Source organism: Hylobates moloch, unplaced genomic scaffold (assembly GCF_009828535.3).
Source record: "Hylobates moloch isolate HMO894 unplaced genomic scaffold, HMol_V3 SCAFFOLD_1, whole genome shotgun sequence".
NCBI lineage: Eukaryota > Metazoa > Chordata > Mammalia > Primates > Hylobatidae > Hylobates > Hylobates moloch.
The window spans coordinates 64,711,040-64,732,887 of NW_026652276.1; the positions used below are offsets into that span (position 1 = coordinate 64,711,040).

The following is a 21,848-nucleotide window of genomic DNA, read 5'->3' on the forward strand; positions in this document are numbered from 1 at the left end:
TAGTGTTATATACTGATTCTCTTGCTTATAGTTTAAAAAAACCCAACAACATTGTCCATTATAAATTATTTTCAGCAGAGCTTGCCTAGCTCAGGTGTAGAGAAAGTAGTGCTTTGCTTTCCTTGATTTGCTGCAGACAAAACAAAAGGGCCACCGGAGGATGTGTGAGAGCTTTGTCTTCCTAAGCAGCGTGGCCACATGATGGAGATGCTGAACACAGGGACTATAAACAGTGCTGCCCCTTGTTGAGGAAAGGAAGATGTGAGCTGGCCTCATTTCCATTTTATTTTATTTATTTATGTATCTAGGACAGGTTTGTTTAGGAATGCAACAAAAGATTATTCAGGCTGTTTTGTTTGGTTCTGTTTTTCAGATCAATGTTAATGACAGCCTGTGACCTTGGAGCCGTGACCAAACCGTGGGAGATCTCGAGACAGGCAAGTGGTGATTAATGGCAGGGCTCAGCAGAGGAGGGACTGGGGGGATAAGGGAGACACAATATTCCCAGAGCCCTGACTACCAGGCACTGAAACCGTAGTCAATTTGCATCAGTATTAACATGGTGTAAAAAAGAGCAGGAGGCTTAGGCACGACATAGTTTATTGCACAGCCCTTTTTTTTTTTTATCGTGCTTTCACTAAGCAATAATATTTCTGACTCTGTAAGATATTTTTAATGTGCTAAATCTGAATAATACATTGACCATTAAGGCAAGAGTTTCAAAGATAGGATTTTTGGCAAGATAATTACGTCTTAGTACAAGGTCTTGTTTTTTTTATATCTGAAAATAAAAGGAGGCAAAAAGGAAATTATATTTTTCTTTTTAAATGTTATTTAGATATCAGAAAGCTCTGTGGTCAAAATATGCAGTATCCAATTTAACTTGCAGAAAAACAAACCATGCCTTTACCAGCTATCTGATTTCTCTGCCACAAAGCATTAGTTCTATAAGAATAGTTTTCAATGTAAGTAACTACCCAACTTAAGATCGTGGATTACTGATAGTATTTAGAAGTTAATCATTATGTACGTTTTATGATGCACCTACTGTGTGGGGTCCAAAACAGCAACTTGGCATCTAAAGACTTGACATTTTAGGGAAAATAAGATACATTTCCACATCAATAAATAACTAATATTTATTGACTGCTTTATGTATATTATCTCATTTAATCCTTAAAATTGTAGTCAGCTGAATAATGGCCACCCAAAGATATCAGGTCCTAATCTCCAGAACCTATAAACATTACCGTCAAAGGAAAGAGTATCTTTGCAAATGTGATTAAGAATCTCAACTTCAGACTGATCCTAGATTATCCAGGTGTGCCCTAAATCCAATAACAAATGTCCTTATAAGAGGGAGCAGGGGGAAATTACACATTCAGAAGAAGGCAATGTGAAGACAAGGCAGAGATTGCAGTGATGCAGCCATGAGCAAAGGAAAACTGGAAGAGGCAAGGGACGGATTCTCTCCAAGAGCCTCCAGAGGGAGCACATGCCTGCTGACACCTCGATTTCTACCCAGTGAACTGATGTTGAACTCCCGGCCTCCAGAACTGTGACAGAATACACTCCTGTCATTTTGGCCACTAACTTTATGGTAATTTACAGCAGCCTTAGGAAACTAATATAGTTATTATCCCCATTTCACAAATGGGAAAAATGAGGCTTAGAAAGGATAAGCAGCCTGAGTTTAAACAGCTTGTAGGTGGCGGAGCTAGGTATAGATTCTACTGCTAGAAATTAGGCTCCAAAGCTTTCATTCTTAGCAGTGTTTTATGTGTTCCGTCACAGGATGCATCAGTCAGCATTTTTAAATGATGCAAGTGTATCCACAGAATAGGCTGTTATCATTTTACCAAAAATCTTAGTGGCTTTAAACAACAAATTGCTCACGAACATGGGCACCTGGGGTTGGCAGGCACCACTTTGTCCTTATTCTGTATTGGGGCTGAAGGAACAGCCACTACCTAGATCATTCTGACGGAGGCCCTGGAAGGTCTTGCACTGGCAATTAAACGCTTCCCGCAACAATTCATCAGCCAGAACTTGTCACATGACCCCACCCAACCAGGAAGTACCATCCTTCTGTTTGCTCAGAGAGGAGAAAGCCAGAAATAGTGAATGCATGACTACCAGAGTTTGCTCTTCTTATCACCAAAAATGTGATTCATTCTCCCTCCAGCAGACAAAATATACCCATCCTTCCTCCAAGAAAGACAACCCAAATGTCCCATCAGTAATGGCATCAAACTCTTAAGTCCAGGATCTCTGGGCGATACATGCTAGTCTCTACAACAGATCTGGATGCAGATTAAAGACCTACACACACCCAAAATACAGCATCCAACATACACCCAAAGACAAAATACCCATTATAACACTCCCATTCAGAAAGGGAAGAGATGAGTGATATTCATAGCAATGTGGAGTGGTGAGTGGTCCATGGCAACTCCAAAATCCCGCTGGGTACTCACTGTGAGGTGTTCTACCATGCAGGGGACCCTGATTCTCTGGGAGATGCTCTCCAGTTCCTTTGTCCCTTGACCTTTCAATCCTCCCTGGGAAATTATTCCTTTCCCATCACCCTTCTTAGCTTTATCTGAAGGTCAAACTGCCTTCTTCTGACGTAAAGAAGGTTGAAGTTCCAACACTTGTTTTGTGTAATCATGGGCTTAGGGTTTCTTTAGCACCAAAACTCTCTTGTACGTTTAGTCAGCTTTTTATGTCTTTGATTCTAGTCCTTTCCATTTTCCCATAACCACATCCACATTCCATACAAACATCTTAGATTTTCTGTATTTATTTGCTTCTTTACATTTAGGAATAAAGAAATATGGCAAATATATTTATTTCTTTCTCTCTTCTGACTTAATTCCTAGCACCTTGGGCCTAACAGGCTTCAGTGAGAGAACCACATAGGTAAATCATTTCGCTGAGCTGTTTTTGTCCAGTTAAAAGAATATGCTGCAAACTACCTAATTCATTCAGATTCTAACTCTAGGTGTGTTGGCAGTACCTTTGATTTGATTCTTGTTACAAAGCTGAGTCCTAATCAAACTTTGTCAAAGTGTATCGCGATTTTCATTTTCATAGTTTGTAATTGAGAAGCAATTTTATCTTTCATCCCTAGAAGTCCCTGAATTTGTAACTATTTCCATTTCCCTTCATTCCTGGTTATAAGCCCGTTCCTCCTTTCTAAACTCACTTCCTGTAATTCCTAGCAAAACAGTCAATGGCAACCATCACATGCTACCAACATTTTGTTTTCTAATCTCACCTCCGAAGACTGTCAGTTTATTCAGAACATTGTTAGCTTTTAGTTATAATTGTACAAATTATTTTGCCATGGATTCTCATCCTTGTAGCCTCCTCACTATCTTGACACCTGACCCCCAAGCTGATGACATATATTTTAGGGTCTTTTTCTCTCTTTCTCTTCTTTTCTAACCGTAGCACCTCACTTCCGTACCAATTTTTGTATTAGTCAAGGCTAGGCTAGGCCTTGGTTCAGTAACAAATATATTCCTAAATTTCAGTTGTTCAACACAAATAACGGTTTATTTCTTGCTCACACTGTCCAATGTAGATCAGGCAGTTTTCCTATAGAGTATTCCACCAATTGTGCTTTGGTTTAAATTTTAGTGTGACATATTTGAAGTTACAAAAAGTCACATAAAGCAGGATAATTGTGAAGAATTTGTGTGGTTGACTAGCTTCTTTCCACATCTCTGCCCACTGTTCATCTTACCCCCCTCCCCTTTCCCATGTGGGAAGGCCTCCCTTCCGGGAGAGTTGGTGAGTAGACTGCAGGGAAGAGGTAGGAGGCTCTTCCAGGTATTGGGGAAAAGTGTAGTACTGGAGGCGGCTCCTGTAATAGGGATGGAAGGAGGTGGAGAGTGTGAGGAAGTTAGGAGGACTGAGAGAAAACTAGAGAAGAGCACAAAGGGAATGGGGTGAAGTATGATGTGCCAGCACCTTCAGAAACCCCAGTGAAATGCATGTCAAGAACTCAAGGAGCAGTAGCCCCAGGGGACAGGAAAGTGACAGGGCAAAGTACTTGTAAGGAAAAAAATTTCTGCCTTGATATTTTAGGCCAACTTGGGAGGCCCAATAGCTGCTTGTAGGTGGTCTTCTCGGTCACTAGTGTAAATATTATTTTATTTGCTGGATGTGAGGTTCTGTTGAAAAGTGCGGAAACGTAAGAGTTCAGGGAAATAAAACACAAAACCATGTTTTTCCTAATGTTTCCATCAGAAAGCTTGTCACAGTTCTAAGCTAGCAATCTCATTCTTGTTTGTCTCCAAATTGATGGTTAAAATTTTTTTTAATGCTCACTTCAAAATTTTAGGAAACATTTGGAGAAAACAATAGGCCCTTCTTTAAAAAATATTTCTCTAACTTCCTAGATGTTGATTTTTTAAAATTCCCTTTCAAAATGTTTTCTGCTGGGGTCTATTCCACTTTCCCTTCCTGCAAACAAGACTCTAAGCATATGGGTTTCCCCAGTGATTCCCCCAAGGCCTGATTAGCATCTCAATTTCCTTCTTTAATAAAAAATTCAATCAGAAACCACTTAATGTTTCTGATTGGGTTTTTAAGTACAAACAAAGCAGTTGTGCAAGTTAAGCTGTGAAAGGAGCACAAGTGAGATACCAACGACTACTTGAGAAAGAGCAAGGACAGAATTTGTTTTAATTTCTTTTCTTTCCAGGGGCTACAGACCTATGCAGGACTCCCACCTTGAGGTGCCTAATGTGCATATTTACATTCTTTAATGCAAAAGACCTAGCTTAAAGCAATCTGAGGGAGAGTTCTGGGAACTGAATAAATGAGGTCATACCCTTAGGGGACCATTTCCTCTTCAAAGGAAGGCCAGAGAAAGAAGAGAGAAGCCTGGTGTGCTGAAATGCAGGGTAGCAGGAGAGACTGGAGAGGAGACAAGTGAATTGAGTTCTAGAAAACAGGACATATACCAGAGGCTGGGGTGAAGGGGATTTTTCAGTCAGTTCCAACTAGTTTTTTGTGGTTGAATTCTTGAAAGGGGCCCATGTTTCTTAATAGAAATATAGAAATCTGAACTTACTGGATATTTGATTTCTTTATATGTGACTGCACACATGCTACTCTCAGGTGTGTGTGTGTGTGTGAGTTTAGTGTTGTTTCAGTTTTATCTATAATCTGTGATTGAGGAAATCTCTTGAGAGATCAACGGAGTTAAATTATCTTGATACTGTGCACTTGACCAAAATTAAACTGTCTCATCTTTGCCAGATTTAAGAACCTTATCTTCATAAGAACTTGGAATAGAGAAAAATTTGTTTGGTATCCATGTCCTCTTACCATGAAGTTGTCTGGGATTTATTCTACTCTTCCAATATTTTTTAAATCCAGCTAGTTCATCTCAGAAATTTCCTAGATGCACACCATAGTAGCGTTGAAAATAGCCATTCAACATTTAATCTGTTATATCAGTTTGCTTCCCACACACTATCCTGAGAAGTGAAGGTGTGGAAAAGAAAAAAAAAAATCTGTTTAGCTTGGCAATAATCAGTAGCTGCTGACCATCCAAGCTAATGGATTAAAAGTAGAAAAATATAAGTCTCTATTTAAGGTTTAAGGTAGAACAAGCGTCCCATTGTCCTTGTACCAAGTAGAGCCTACCATAAATTAACACTTTTAGTGCGTAGATCCAGACAGCCTGAAGACCAAGTCACGCTCTTCAAACTATACCGTGACCTACTGTAAAAGTCTGCTATGAACAGTGAATCTGGCATTAGTCCTGCCTCTTGATTGATTGCAACAGTAGGAAGCAGAGGATGTGCCCTGGGGTTATCCCTCCCAGACTGCATACAAACATTGGTAGGGAGGGAGTTGAGGAGTTTTCATGTGGCAAGTTGAAGCTGGGCTAACATAAAAGTATGCAACGAAATAAAGAATCTACATAGAAACAATGAAAAGTTGGCTAAACTATCATTATGTAATATAATAATAATTACACATTATTATTAAATGAATATTTGCTTCACTTTTCTGTATAAGAACTTTTCCTGCTTTGAAGCTGGCAACCTGTTGCCTCATCCCAAATATGGAAGCTGTACTGTGGGAGATTGCCTGTTGGCATGCATCTAAAATTACATTGCACAAGTTGTCCTGATTAAAAGGAAATCAGTTTCATTAAGTTCTATAACACCTTCAAGCATGAAAGGTTAATATACTTACTTCCTCATAAGCTTTTTAAATGATTGTGTTGATGAGGATCACCAAATACATAAGCAAGAAAGAACTTCTGAGTCTTGTGATAAACTACACATAACCACGAATTAAAATATTTATGTTTCAGGTGGCAGAACTTGTAACCAGTGAGTTCTTCGAACAAGGAGATCGGGAGAGATTAGAGCTCAAACTCACTCCTTCAGTGAGTTCATCCTTTAATTATCACGTATTTACCCTTTTGAATGACATTTTCAAAAACAACTCCAAATTACAAGTTGGAAATGGGAAAGACTGAAAATGGGTTTAAGGAAGCACTCCTTAAAGTTTAAAACCTTAATTAAACTTAAATGCTAAACACTCTTATTCCCAAGTTTCTGATCAAGAGTGGTGAGCTACTTAACAAGCATTTCCTGTGCACCTACAGTGGGACAAGTAGGCACAAGGGAGGATGAGCAAAGTGGAGTTTGAATAATTCAAAGCCCAGTGCTGGCATTTCATGTATGCCTACTTTAGAATAGAAACACTGTGCAGCAAAAATTAAAGGCAGGCTGGCTAGCTTTGAGAAGCTAGATTTTATTTTCCAATTTCCAACTTTCAAAATCCCAAAAGCAAATCATTTCAAATCTCTCTTTCTTTTCTTTGTCTGTAAAATGAAAAAGTTTCACCTGGGGAACTAGGTTCTGGTGATTTGAATGGTATTTATATTGGACTCATCTGCTCAGTTATTACTTAAGAATGTTTACTTTAGGCTCAACATGATGCTGTTTTTAAGCATAAGGATGCAGAAGACATAACTGCCTTAGTCACCACCTCAAGAGGGGCAGCCTCTTTATTACTAACCAATGATTAGCTAAAAACATAACCCAATGACTCTGAGAGTGGTGCAAAGCATTTTAAAGCCTAGCATAGCACAGTAGATTCAGTGATACTCAAGGAAGGTGTCAACTGTCAAGAATGTCTATTTATGGGCTGGGCGCGGTGGCTCACGCTTGTAATCCCAGCACTTTGGGAGGCCGAAGTGGGCGGATCACGAGGTCAGGAGATCGAGACCACGGTGAAACCCCGTCTCTACTAAAAGTACAAAAAAATTAGCCGGTCGTGGTGGCGGGCGCCTGTAGTCCCAGCTACTCGGAGAGGCTGAGGCAGGAGAATGGTGTGAACCCGGGAGGCGGAGCTTGCAGCGAGCCGAGATCGCGCCACTGCACTCCAGCCAGGGTGAGAGAGCGAGACTCCGTCTCAAAAAAAAAAAAAAAAAAAAAAAAAAAAAAAAAAAAAAAAAAAAGAATGTCTGTTTATGAGAACCCAAATTAACTGAGCTTGAACATTTGGAGGTATTTATAAGGTCCTCAAGTTTTAAGACATCCTTCTTTGCTGACATTTAAAAACAAGGAAAAGCAAGAGAACGAGCTCCTAGTTTGAATAGTTTCACCTGCTTGAAGTCAGAACGCACAGTCTTGCTAATTTTGAATATTCTTAATCGGTTGCTTGTGTACAAAAGGTCAGGAGGCTACATAGGTTGAAACACACACAACAATTATTTGAGTTTTCAAAGCAACATTGACTTCGTTTCTCAAAACATCCCTTTTTTTGGTGGTGTCACCAAATTTGGTTATAAAAATAAAAATATTAGCTTGGGATACATACAGTTAATGTATAAAACCTAGTATGACACCAATTCTCTCATATCTACTTTCAGATAAAAACTTTTCCCCCTTTAAAAACTGTTTCAGAGGCATACTCTGAAGGGTTTACAATGCAGCAATACCAGAGGTCATTTAATTAAATGAAAAAAATATAAGTAAATTGCCAGCACTGGTGAGCTGGTGGGTGCAGTAGCGCAGCCCTAAGGAGCCTTTATCTGTAGGCTCAGGTAAGGCATTTTCTGTAGACATCAATGAAATTAATTTTGCGGTAGAAACATTAGCTCTAAATGCTCCTGCCTTCTCACAAAGACTACGGAGCACCATTGATGACCGTCTCCTCAGGGAAGGCCTGGCTGATGTGGCAGGGTTAGCCCTCAGTTCTTTTCCAGAAATATCTATAAATGCATGCACCCAGAGCTGACAGCTGCTGTGCCCATTATCCCTTGATATTCAGAGGAAAACTGTCCTGGAGGCCCCTCAGATATCATGGTCCCAGGAGTCATGGGAGTCACTTCATGAAGACAAAGGCTAATCTGGCCCACAGCCAGAGGGTCAGGATTGGAAGCAGCGAGTCAGTTACGAAAGCCTGCCTGAGTGCCTCCATGTGTCGGGCATGAAGCAAGGCACCTTGTATCCAGCAATGATTAAGACACCATCTTCCCTGCCCTCAAGGATCTTGTCAACTGGTGGGAAATGTAGACATGAAATAAATGATTACTAATACTCATTTTATGAGATGCAAAATGCTGTGAAGCACAGGACTGTGTGGGGCCTCACACTCATTTTTTTTCTCATCAAGCATTGATTAAGAAGTGACTAGTACAATAATAAATCCCTTAAAATTATGGTCAACTAAACTGCAACATGGGTGCCAAGATAACATCTTTTCAACAATGGTTCAAGGACAACTGCATATCCACAGGCAAAAGAATGAAGTTGGCTCCCTACCTCTCAGCATACCCTGAAATAAACTCAAAATGGATCATACACCTAAATGTAAGGGCTAAAACTATAAAACTCTTAGAAGAAAATATAGGTATAAATCTTCTGGATTGGGGTTAGCCATGGTGTATTATATATGAAACCAAAAGCACAGGAGACAAAAGATAAAATGACCCATAGATGTTGGTCCAGAGATGTTGAATTGAGCTTCATTAAAATTAAATTGAACAGCCAGGAGCGGTGGCTCACGCCTTTAATCCCAGCGCTTTGGGATGCTGAGGCGGGCTGATCACTTGAGGTCAGGAGTTCGAGATCAGCCTGGCCAACATGGTGAAACTTCGACTCTACTAAAAATACAAAAATTAGGTGTGGTGGCAAGCACCTGTAATCCCAGCTCCTCGGGAGGCTGAGTCAGGAAAACCATTTGAACCCAGGAGGCAGAGGTTGCAGTGAGCCCAGATTGTGCCACTGCACTCCAGCCTAGGTAACAGAGCGAGACTCTTTCTCAAAAAAAAAAAAAAAAAAATTAAATTGAACTTTATCAAAATTAAAAACTTTCATGGATCAAAGGACACTATCAAGAAAGTAAATTTTCCCATATTATGGGAAAATACTTGCAAATCATATATCTTTTATGGGCCAAGTATCTAGAAGATAAAAAAACTATTATAACTGAACAATAGAACAACAACTCAATTTAAAAGATAGGCAAAGGATCTGAACAGACATATCTCCAAAGAAAATATGTAAATGGCCACAAAGCACATGAAAAGATGCTCAAAATCATTAGTCATCAGGGAAATGCAAACTGAAACCACAATGAGATATCACTTCACAGCCACTAAGATAGCTATAGCAAAAAAGACAAACAATAACAAGTGTTGGGTGAGGCTGTGGAAAAATTGGAACCTCATACATTGTTAGCAGGAATGTAAAATGGTGCAGCTGTTTTGAAAAACAGTTTGTCAATTCCTCAAAAAGCTAAACAGAGTTACCATATGACTTAGAAAGTCTACCTCTATCCCTAAGAGAAATGAAAACATACATCCACATAAAAACTAGTATGTGAATGTTCACAGCTATTATTCATAATATCCTGGAATCAACTCAAATGTCAATCAACTGATGAACAAATAAATCAAATAAATAAAACATCTATACAATGAAATATTATTTGGCAATAAAAATGAATGAAGTGCTGATGCATGCTACATGGGTAAACCTTGAAAACAGTGAAAAAGGCCAAGTCACAAAAGACCACATATCATAAGATTCCATTTATATGAAATGTGCAGGATAAGCAAATCCATACATAGAGAAAGTAGATTAGTGGTTGCCTAAGGTTGGGAGTTTGGAAAAAAAGCGAGAGTGACTGCTAATGGTATGGGGTTTCTTTGAGGATGATAATAGTGTTCTATAATTGTAGTGATAGTTGCTCAACTTTGTAAATATACTAAAAACCACTGTATTTTTTTAAAAAGTAACTTTATAATATCCACTAGAAATAGAATAATTAAATAAATATGAAAATTTTAGATAGAGAGAACTATAGAGAAAATAAAACATCATAATTTTTTTTTTTTTTTGAGATGGAGTCTTGCTCTGTCACCCAGGCTGGAGTGCAGTGGCACAATTTTGGCTCACTGCAACCTCTGCCTCCTAGGTTCAAGTTATTCTCCTGCCTTAGCCTCCCAGGTAGCTGAGATTACAGGCGCCCACCACCACGCCCAGCCAATTTTTTGCATTTTTAGTAGAAACAGGGTTTCGCCATGTTGGCCAGGCTGGTCTCAAACTCCTGATCTCAAGTGATCCTCCTTCCTTGGCTTCAAAAAGTGCTGGAATTACAGACATGAGCCACCACACCCAGCCCAGAATAATATTTTTTAAAGAAACATTTTGTTTATTTATTTCTTTATTTTTATTTTATTTATTTATTTATTTATTTATTTATTTATTTATTTATTTTTTGAGACAGAGTCTCACTCTGTCACCTAGGCTGGAATGCAACGACACAATTGTAGCTCAATACAGCCTTGACATCTTGGGCATAAGCAATCCTTTCACCTCAGCCTCCTGAGTAGCTGAGACTACAAGTGTGTGCCACCACGGTTGGCTAATTTTTTTTTTTTTTTTGTAGGGACAGGGGCCTCACTCTGTTGTCCAGGCTGGTCTTGAACTCTTGGGCTCAAGGGATCCTCCTGCCTCAACCTCTCAAAGTGCTAGGATTACACGCATGAGCCACCGCACCCAGCTCTAAAGAAACATTTTGGATCAAGACATATTATTCACAGGAACTATCCCTCTTTCCAGCACATTTTCACAATTTTCTCCAAATTCCAGTCTTCTTTCCTGCTATTTCCCATCTTCCATTGCAAGACAAGGATGAGAAGAGCCTGGGGGAATCAGTGACTTTCTCCCCAATCTGGAGATATTTTCCTCAGATTTGGCAGCTAGTGATTTCTGCCCCACCCACTTCCACTCTTGTTCCTACATCTGAAGAATGCAGGATTTTCCAACATCTCTGGACCAAGGAGATTGCTTGGCTCCACCCTCATGGCCTATAAGGACACCAAAATAATGTGAATGCCACATTTTATGTAAAGGAAAGATAAAACTTACTATATAACATTAAGGGAGGGCAAATTATAACTAGATAGCCCAGTCTTCTAGATAAGTAAGGGCACAAGGGAGCTTCTCAGGTCTGGGCCTGACTCCTTAAGAACAAAGGGAGAGACAGTCTCACTAGCACAGAATTGGCAGTGTTTGTTCAGTGAATTAATTTTAACACCAAAATTCCAATTGATTGTTTCCCTTAAGTCTGCCCAACAGAAAAATGTCATTTCTTTTTCTCAAAAATATACCTACGTTATCTCAAACATTATATCATCATAAAGCTTAAGGGCTGGGAATGAAGAGAGAATGAGTCCACCCACCATCATCCATACAATGATAGATAAATATTTAAAAATTTATTAATGACAGAACCTTATTTAAAAACATATGCAATTGCCAAATCAACCCGTACCCTAAAAAATTAGTATAAATGGTATCTATTTACACTTAAATTGCTTTTAAGGATATTTTCCAATCTGTCCTATTCTATCCCAACCTCTCACTATAGAAATAAAAGCCTGCATTATTTTTGTGGCAGTAAAACATATTCCTTTCCCCTTGACCTGTACCCAGTTCGCAGTGACCTGATGACTTGATTTAGTAGCAGTTACTTATATTTGAAGACAGGTTTTTGCCCCAAGAAGTTGCACGCTAGAGAGTTCAAGTAAATTTGCTTACAAATCTCATAAAAAGAGGTAAAAACATTTTATTTCTCATCATAGATAAAGGAAAAGAAAGTATATGTAAAGATTGATTGTGATTTGCGAAGGGTTCAGTTTGTAAGAAAATGGATCATTCTAGCAAAGTGTTTGACAAAGCACCCTGTAAAATACTTTGGTGTAATAAAGCAAGGTTCTTCCCCCCTCCCCCACCGCCTCCATTCTAGGCAATTTTTGATCGGAACCGGAAAGATGAACTGCCTCGGTTGCAACTGGAGTGGATTGATAGCATCTGCATGCCTTTGTATCAGGTACTTTGATTTGGGAGGGCCTACGTGTTCTGACTGAATCAGAAAAGGAAAAGTGTGTACTTCTCAAAAGCACTCATTTTAGGAGACATTTCCAGGGTATGTACATTGCTGAGAGCTCTGGCTGCAGTTTGTCTTTTTTGGATTTCTGACTGTCCCCTGGCTGGGAAGAGTTGGTTCTAGGAGGCTGCAGACCTGCATTCTCCACCTTCTAGGATATAATCTCCGTGGGCCTCCACTCCCTCATCTGTAAACCAGGGATAATAATATTTTATTTACTATCTCTCAAACTGTGTCCCATAGAACATGAACATCCAGCCATCATCTAATAGCTATCTGTTCAAAAAAAGCTCACAGGCCCAAGAAACATGTTTAAACTTGATCAGCTCAATTTCTCAAACATATTTGACCATGGAAATTTTTTTTTTTTTACAAATTTTCTTTATTAATATAATGTGAGAATGAGGATTCCATGAAACATGGTGTTCTGCTCTGACCCCATGGTCTGAGCCAGGGGCTTTTGCGATGCACTTTCCAGCTTCAAAATCTGCCCGTCTCTGAGATGCATGCGACAAATCCCAACCAGTGAATTTTGAGCAAGATGCACTGATGATTCCAGCTTTGCTGCTTGGTGTGTAGGCCTCTCCTTCTGAAAGGAGAAAAGTGTCACTTTGAATGGTTCCCACTCCACTTTTTGAGTACGGATCAGGGCTGGCATCAGTTAACACTAACAGTTTAGTGTACATTGGCTTTTAATTCTACTTCTAAGCATTTGCTTTCATTTGTAAAAACCTGGCAAGTTCTTTACCCCCAACCTAGCTCAATCAGACTGAGCTGCTTTCCTAACTTCAAAGTGAGAAACATGCAGGGAAAGCAAAAGCTCTTTAGTTCCTCACCCTATGTAACCCCATTAAAAACACAGTATTGTTTTTTAAGGACCTCACAACCATCAAGTTCAAGATCATCTACCACTTCGTTTTCAGCACTTTTAGGAACTGCTGAGCCCTGTCACAGAACCCTGAAAGCAAACAAACTTAGAATACTGTCTCGAAGATGGATATGTAATTTTTGATAACCATAACAAAAATAAATTCATTTTTGTTTTATATTAGCCATTAAATACATGATACCATAAAATCAGGTAAAGTTTTTAAATAATCTACAATCGCTTATTTTAGTTATAAAAGGAACATAATGTTCTTTTATTTAATAATGGAAGATTGGGCAAACAAAATAGAAAATGATGTATACTTTGTTTTAAGGGGATCCTCAACTCTCTTTTCTTCCCATCTGCTCCTCCCATCCTTAGTGTCTCCGAATAAGCAGGCCCCCATGTGCAAAGCCCAACAACTTTTGGGTCAGGTATATCTTGCTTTGCGAAACTGACCTTGACTATACATGTTGAATTACTTTTTATTGTTACTCAGTTTTGTGTGCACACTTAGGCAATAAATGGGATGAAGAAATTATTCATGCAATTACTACATTCATTTTACTTTGGGTAAAGCTTAGGAGGATGAAGACACGTATTGGGGTGGGAAGCTGATTAAGTTTTGGTACTAGTTTGCAAAGCTATTTTGGAGTGAATTCAAAGTCTACACACTCTTCCTATGTGTTGGTTATAGGAAAGGCTGTAAAGGATCCTCATATGGTTTTCCATGTTAATTTGTTTTATTACTGATTCACAATCCTTTAGGGCTTATCTTATGCTTCCTATTAAATGCTTTGAAATCTTTAGGTTACAAAGGAAGTTACTTGAATTTAAGTGGAAATAGCAGTTTCTACAATTTAGGGAGTAATATTATCCCTTCACATTATATATCGTCCTGATTTTTCACATCTGTTTTACTTTACTACTTATCTGTCAGTTAGATACATCTGCTATTTTCACCTGCAGGAAATTAACATATAGAAAGATTAAGTGATGCTCCCACCAAATTAGAGTTGTGTCCTGCTCACCCCTGACCTTTGTTTTGGTGTAGTGACCTTTCTAATGCCCTGCTTCACCTCTGATGGAAATTTCTTGCACCATTTTTTACTATTTCACTAACTGGGGAGAGATATGTCATGCTGAAAGGGAATATGGAAGGAGCTATTTACAGAAGCTCATATTCATACTTGCTGCTGTATCTTTTCATTTAACGGGGTAAAAATCTTGCTCTTTTTGATTCCTTATCATCACTAAGTAAAAAAAGATCTCATTATTTCATTTGTAAGTTTTATACAAGGCTTTGAAACCAATCATTTTAAGAGCCCTCACACTGAAACTTTGTAGGGTGAGTTTAAGTATCCTCTCTGAGGGTCCTATTTTATTTTATTTGATCTCATGCAGTGTTCTCCCTTCCCTCCACTATTTAACTGGATAATCTCACATTAACTGTGGTGCTTCCGAACTGAAATTGAATCAGTCAGTGGGCAGGAATCACCATTTGTAGGAAGACGCAACACCTTGAGGAAGTGACAAGCCAGGAAGGTCACTGATGTGACACCATTCACTGAAATAACTCAGTGAAAGTCAAGTTTGGGGTTTTGAACATAAAAATGCAATAATAAGGAGTCTGAGAGGATCGAAGGCAAGTGGGAAGTGTGCAGGTGGCAGGAATCCCTGATGTGATTGGTCTGAAATACAGCATAAGAATTAAGCTTCACTTTACCATGTTGGTCTGGGCATACGGCAAAAGAATACCGAGGAGTACACATGAGACAAAGCATGTCCCCTCTAACAGCTAAGGCCTGACCCCAAGGTAGGCAAGGTTGGGTGGCAAGAACCTTCATGTAGAGCCCAAGGCAAGCACTCTCATAGAGAGAGCTAGGATCTTCCTGCAGGTGGAGGAGGGTGGAGAGTTGGAGTCTACAGAGGGTGGGAGTTGACCCAGGGCACCCCACGGCTGGAGGCTCCTGGGTACAGCAGTGGGACAGCAAGTTTGGCAGGGGCGGGTGGCCATGCAGCTGGGCAGTAGATACACATATGGTTTTGGTACAGCTTTTTGACTTCATTGACTTTCACTGGGTAATTCGGTTTTACTTCGTGGTTTTAAAAGGGTTGTGCTTGTCAAGTATCAAATAGATAAAGCACTTTCTGTTTGTGCTCCTGTTTGCTGAGTTTAGCTCTTCTCCAAGCAAAGGGTGAAGATTATCACTACTCTCAGGTGCCTGAAGGGCTACTTATTTATGTGCCTAGTTGGTACCCGCACTGGTATATTTTGGATGCCCAGTGCATTTAAAATCGAAACTCTTATCTCTGAGATAGCTTCAAGTTCCACTCAATTTTTTACTACATTGAGGGAAAACAATGAGGAACTCCCCCTCCTCCAAAATCTATTCACTAGGAAGTTATCTAAGTAATCTTGATTGACAGAAAGCGACAGATAGAAAATATATAAAAAGATATAAATAAAACAGAAAAAAATGATGTGCACACCCTCTTTACCATATGTATTGTCAACGAGAGAGGCTGACTGGTTCTATCTCAAGTGGAGAAAGACAGCATGTCATTGTGGCATTGATTTAGCTCTCCCAACATGCCAGGTGGGTAGGACACATGCACAGAACAGTCCCAAATCGATGGATAGTTATCTAATAAGGATGTAGGCCAGGCTTATATCCATATGTTTATATGTGAGCATAGAGTTCTCTGGAACTTGCTGTCTTTTTAATCTTCAGACTTTTCCTTAAAGAGAGAGAGACAGAGAAGAAAGAAAGAGAGAGAAGAAAGAAAGAGAAAGAAAAGGAAGGAAGGAAGGAAAGAGAGAAAGAGAAAGGAAAGAAAAAGAAGAAAGAAAGAAAGAGAAAGAAAGAAAGAAGGAACATAATTGTAACAGGATGAAGTCGTGATTTATGGGTGAGACAGCCTTTTAATCAGGAAGCCAAGAGTGGGCAGGGAACCATCAAAGCACATTCCCCAAGAGAAGACTCAAGCCCTGGTTAGTTAGCTGTGTCCTAGCAGGGTATCTCGAAGGAATACATTGACATCTGATTCCTGTGCTTTCTGCTGTCTTTGCACCCTGCTGGGGATCCATTAGCCCTGCTGCTCAACATCTTTTGGAGGAAAAAAAAGAAAAAAATAAAGGAAGAAGAAAGAAAAAAAAGATACAATCAAACTTTGAAGTCATTGCCACACCAGCCTTAGGGATAAACAGAAACCCCCATGTCACAGTATCATTTTGAGCTTTTCTCTGCAATAGCAAGCTAAGTTCTGGTTCCTTATTTTCATTCTCAACTTAACCAAATCTCAGTGTACCTAGAATGTCAGTGGTGCAGAGTCATTATAAATCTTTTGTTTGTTAAGGACTCAGGGATTTAATTTTTGTTATGAATGTAATCCGATTTTTAGCTCATCCCAAACTGGCTTTTGATTTTGGAGTGGATATTTTCTCACAGATAATGCAAAAGGACGTGACCTGGCCAGCATCTAGCCAGAAAAATTTTCTCTTTCCACTAAGAGTAGGAAAATTTTGGTAAGAGTAGTGCCTCTCTATTAAAATGTCATGAGGTTTCTGAAACAGGCAGGGCTTCTAATGTTGAGATTTACAGTAACCTTTGATTTTTTTCTCTGCCTTCACTCTTTTTTTTTTTTTCTTTTTTTTCTGAGGTAGAATTTCGCTCTTGTTGCCCAGGCTGGAGTGTAATGGCTTGATCTTGCCTCACTGCAACTTCCACCTCCCGGGTACAAGCGATTCTCCTGCCTCAGCCTCCTGAGTAGCAGAGATTACAGGCATGCACCACCACACCCGGCTAATTTTTTTGTATTTTTCATAGAAACGGGGTTTCACCATGTTGGCCAGGCTGGTCTTGAACTCCTGACCTCAAGTGATCCGCAGAACTCAGCCTCCCAAAGTGCTGCGATTATAGGCGTGAGCCACCATGCCCAGCCTCTGCCTTCACTTTTAATAGTCATTTTGAAAAATCATTCCACATGATGCAATATTAATAGGCTCTCTGGAAAAAAGGGAGAAAAGAAACTTTAAAATATAGTTGAAATAGTAGAATGGGAGTTAGAAATTGATAAACTAGAAAAGAGGATATAAGGTGCTACTCCAGGACACTTTCTCTGGATACTGATGAAAGTACTTTAAAAGCAATCTAGTGTTCCCTAAAAACAACTTCATCAGATATTAAAAAAAAAAAAAAAAAAGACACCACCCAAATAAGTTAGTTTCCTATAAGTGTTTCTCTATGACTTTCAGCATTCTTGTGGATGAAAGGAAGAGATAGTTGGGTCTAGTTTCTTACTTATCCTTACAAAGGGGGGATATATATGGAATGGCATCATACATAACTCAAAAAAAACAGGAAGAAAGAAGGAGGGAGGAAGGGAGGAATGTAGAGAGGGAGAGAGAGAAGGAGGGAAAAAAAGAGGAGAAGAGAGGGGAAGGGGGAGGAGGGGGCAGGAGGGAAGGAGAGGACACAAGGAAAGACAGAAGCAAGGAAGGAAGGAAGGAAAACAACTTCCTATAGTCTCTATAACTGATCTATCTGGCTCCACTTTTTCCTGGTGATGGGGAGTAAGGTGGTGGCTGCGTTCAGAGACTATTATTTAAACTTGACTATTAAAGTATCTCAATCTCTTGTGGTTAAAGTACTCCCAATCAGAGCTCTTTCTCCTCCCCAGCTGACATCTAGGTACCAGGGAACTCACCTATGGTTGTGATGATTTTGTGACCTTCAAGAGAAGGACCCCTGGTGCACATCTTGCCTGTTGGGTCTTTCTGGGTTAACTGAGAGGTAGCTGGTCGCAACTCTGGCTGTGATGCTGTGCCAGCCCCATGTGACTATGGTGTGGGTGTGATGAGCACTTTGTGCCAGCCCTGGCCACCAGCTCTGGCTACTTAAGTCTGTGGTCCTTGTGGCAGCCTCTTGGCAAGCCCCCTCCACCACCCCCAGCAGCTTCCTGGCCAATTCTAGTTGACTGGTTCTCTTGGCATTTCCTCAGTCCCCCCGGGGCACCCATGAACTCCCAGCTACTTTCTCTTCACCCTGCTGTTCACATAACTTCCTAAGTCTTTTCTAATATGCTGCCTGGGCGATACCAACTTGCTTTAGGAAGGTTCTATTATTTTCCTGAATTAGGCTCTGAAATTTGAAATATAAGCCCTCCCCTTACCTTTAAGGTTTGACCCCTAAGGAATGTGAAGCCAGGACTACTCACTTCTGATCTCCCTCTCTCTCACCCCCTCTTTCTGGCTCTCTCTCCCCTCTCTCTTTCTCCTCTCTTCTCTCCCTCTGCCCCTCTCCCCACTCCCCCTCTTCCCCTAATATTTCCATTTGCTTTGCTTTTCCTGATGGGAACTATCCTTATATGGTCTCCTCTGTGTTCTTCCTGCTAGAGCTTTGTAGTAAAACTTGAAGATCTAACTTAGCCAGGTTTGGTTCTTAATAGAGAAAGGAGAGTTCTGAAATGTAGAAAGCCACTTCACCATGCAAAGCTACAAGTAGGGCTATTCTTTTTCAAAGCTGAATGATGGCAGCTTGTTTCTAGCTGGGAACCGCCATTTGCCTGAAGGAGGGAAGCCTACTGAGATGATGGGAGAGGAGCCCCAGGCATCACCATTCAAACAGAATGGAAAATGCACTGGCTTACTATTCTCAAAATATTGTCCTTGTTACATAATAATATACCAAATCTGAGTGCTGATAGATAGTAAAGCCTGTTTATCTCAGAAAATATTCTATGTGTTATTAGTTGAATATGAATGGAAGAGAAACATTAATATTCAAAAGTGTTGGTTTTATGTAATTTATAGGTCCCTCCACTACAGTCTATCTTCCAAATTTTTGACAAAATGATCTTTAAAAAAAACACAAAAATCTGATCACAGCATCTCCCTGCTTTAAAGACCTCAGGTTACTATCACCATCTATAAGGTACTTTCCAGAGTCCTTGGTTTAGCATTCGGAAATCCCCTCATTTATTCTGAAGCTCACACCTATTCCTTGGCCTCATCTCCTGTCACCCTGCCCACTTCCTCGCCAGACACCCTTTGCCCAAGCACAGGACTCACTAGCCCTTTGGTCCATCTTCCCTGGCCTCTGCCTATGACCCCTCACTCTCATATGTGCCTGGAAGACACCAGCCCAAGCTGTGACTTCTGTAAAACCTCTACTTCCCCACAACATTCCACAGCACTGTCTCCATCTCTTTATAACCACACACTCTGTAGGTGATTATCTTTCTGTCTCTTCCCCATTAGACTGGTTTCCTGGAGCCACCATATTCCTGGCACCTAGCACAGTGCTAGCACATTAGAGCTGCTCAGCCAATGTTTGTTGAGCAAAGGAATGAAGAAACAGAAAAGTGAATCATGGGGTGCAGTATAAGCAGTGGAATGTATGAAGTAAGCTTATAATGTCATTTAGTTATCACCTATAAATACAGTCATGTGTTGCTTAACAACAGGGATACATTCTGAGAAATGCATCTTTGACAATTTCGTCATGCAAACATCGTAGAGTGTACTTATACAAACCTATATTGTACAGCCTAATACACACCTAGGCTATATGGGATAGCCTATTGCTCCCAGGCTACAAACCTGTATAGCATTTTACTGCACTGAATACTGTAAGCAATTGTATCACAGTGGTAAATATTTGTGCATCTAAACATATTTAAACATAGAAAAGGTACAGTAGAAATATGATATTATAATCTTATGGGGCCATGGTTGTAGATATGGTCCATCATTGACTGAAATGCCATTATGAGGTGCATGACTATGTATAAAACCTTTCATCAGAGTATGCACTGTTATATTCCTGCCCATAAGCTGGAGTATATGGCCTATGCTATCTTTTTATAAAGTGGTTAATTCTCATCATAGTTGAATTCTACTGTAAAGGGCCAGTTAATAGCCATGAATTCAGAGCTTTGACTTTTTCAGCTAGGAAATACATTAAATTTTCTTTTATCCAGCATTGCCAGAAAATGTAGTCCTCTAGTTATTTTAATATTCAGGTTAAGAGATGGAGCTAGCATATGTCACAGATAGATTTCAAGAAATTTATATTGTATATTGCATACATATGATTTTGAGAAATTGTAATACAATAAAATACACTAAATTTATCATGATTAAAATTTAATCTTTCTTTGACTTAGAAAACTTTTAGGATCCTGTAGTGTCTAAAAGTAATCAGTACAAACATCAGCTAAGAATATGCTCTGCTCTTAGCCAGGCATGGTGGTGTGTACCTGTAGTCTTAGCTACTTGGGAGTCTGTGGTGGGAGGATTGCTTGAGCCCAGGAGTTCGAGGCTGAAGTGAGCTATGATTGCAACACTGCACTCCAGCCTGGGTGACAGAGCAAGACCCCATCTCTTTAAAAAAAAAGAAAAAAGGAGAAGTAAAAAAGAACATGCTAGGCCGGGCGCAGTGGCTCACGCCTGTAATCCCAGCACTTTGGGAGGCCGAGGTGGGCGGATCACCTGAGGTTGGGAGTTCGAGACCAGCCTGACTAACATGGAGAAACCTCATCTCTACTAAAAATACAAAATTAGCCAGGTGTGGTGGTGCGTGCCTGTAATCCCAGCTTCTTGGGGGGCTGAGGCAGGAGAATCACTTGAACCCGGGGGGCAGAGGTTGCGGTGAGCCGAGATCGTGCCATTGCACTCCAGCCTGGGCAACAAGAGCAAAACTCCATCTCAAAAAAAAAAAAAGAACATGCTGGGCAGGAAGAAGTTCTGAGTAGGAGAGAGGACTCATTAATAGAAAAATGGATTAGTTCCTGTTCCTTCCAACATTATGCATGATAATTGGCAGATGAAGGCATCTCATACCCTTTGCTACATCTCGAAGTTCTTCCAGCATACCTGATGTTTTTCACCTCCAAAAAGTCTTTTGACCTGATAAACAACCATCTCTATGTATATTTTTTGGTAAATAAAATGGACTATAATTTGTTTTATTTCATAAAACTACGAAAAACATACCCATTCTTTGTATGTTAGTATTAATATATTCCTATTCATATGTATTTTATGAGCTCAAACAGTGCCATGAATCCATATTAAAATGCTGGAATCCAATGGAAAAAATAGGATATACCCCCAATAAGGTTTTTGAGGACATATTTAAGGTAAGCTCTTAATTCTTATCTTAAATTCTTCTTATCCAGCTGACCAACATACGTAACTCTTTTTTAAAGGATTTCTGCTTTGGAATCATGAAGCTAAATGTCTCTTAACCCCAAGTCCTTACAAGGCTTCGAATGTTCTCTTCCCTTAAGTAACTTTCTAGTTTTTTTAGAGAGCATATTTTAAAAGCTTATTTGCCTTTTCTTCATGACCCTCTCTTCTTCGGCTCTCTTCAGAAGAAGTAGGAAAGAAGCAGGAAGGGTGGGAGGAAAGGAGGGAGGAAGGAAAGAAGGAGAAATATATGCGAATGTTAAAAACTCTGCTGTTGAGGTATCAAAAGCAAATGAGAACAGTAAAGAAAATATACATCACCTTAGAGAATACCTAAATTGTCAT

General features: G+C 39.8%; 1 protein-coding gene and 1 long non-coding RNA gene across 2 annotated transcripts in view; one reads left to right on the top strand and one right to left on the bottom strand.

The window, feature by feature from the left end:
* The window catches only part of LOC116810616 (uncharacterized), a 50,243-nt gene extending 47,662 nt beyond the window's left edge, over positions 1–2,581 (bottom strand). The window contains exon 1 of the long non-coding RNA XR_004370334.1: positions 2,478–2,581. This is a non-coding gene — a long non-coding RNA (uncharacterized LOC116810616). The remainder of the gene's footprint in view (positions 1–2,477) is intronic.
* Positions 1–21,848, top strand: part of PDE11A (phosphodiesterase 11A) — a 433,775-nt gene that overhangs the window by 386,499 nt on the left and 25,428 nt on the right. The window contains exons 17-19 of the mRNA XM_032755287.2: positions 374–437; positions 6,344–6,418; positions 12,301–12,384. Of these exons, the coding sequence (XP_032611178.1) occupies positions 374–437; positions 6,344–6,418; positions 12,301–12,384 (223 nt within the window). The remainder of the gene's footprint in view (positions 1–373; positions 438–6,343; positions 6,419–12,300; positions 12,385–21,848) is intronic.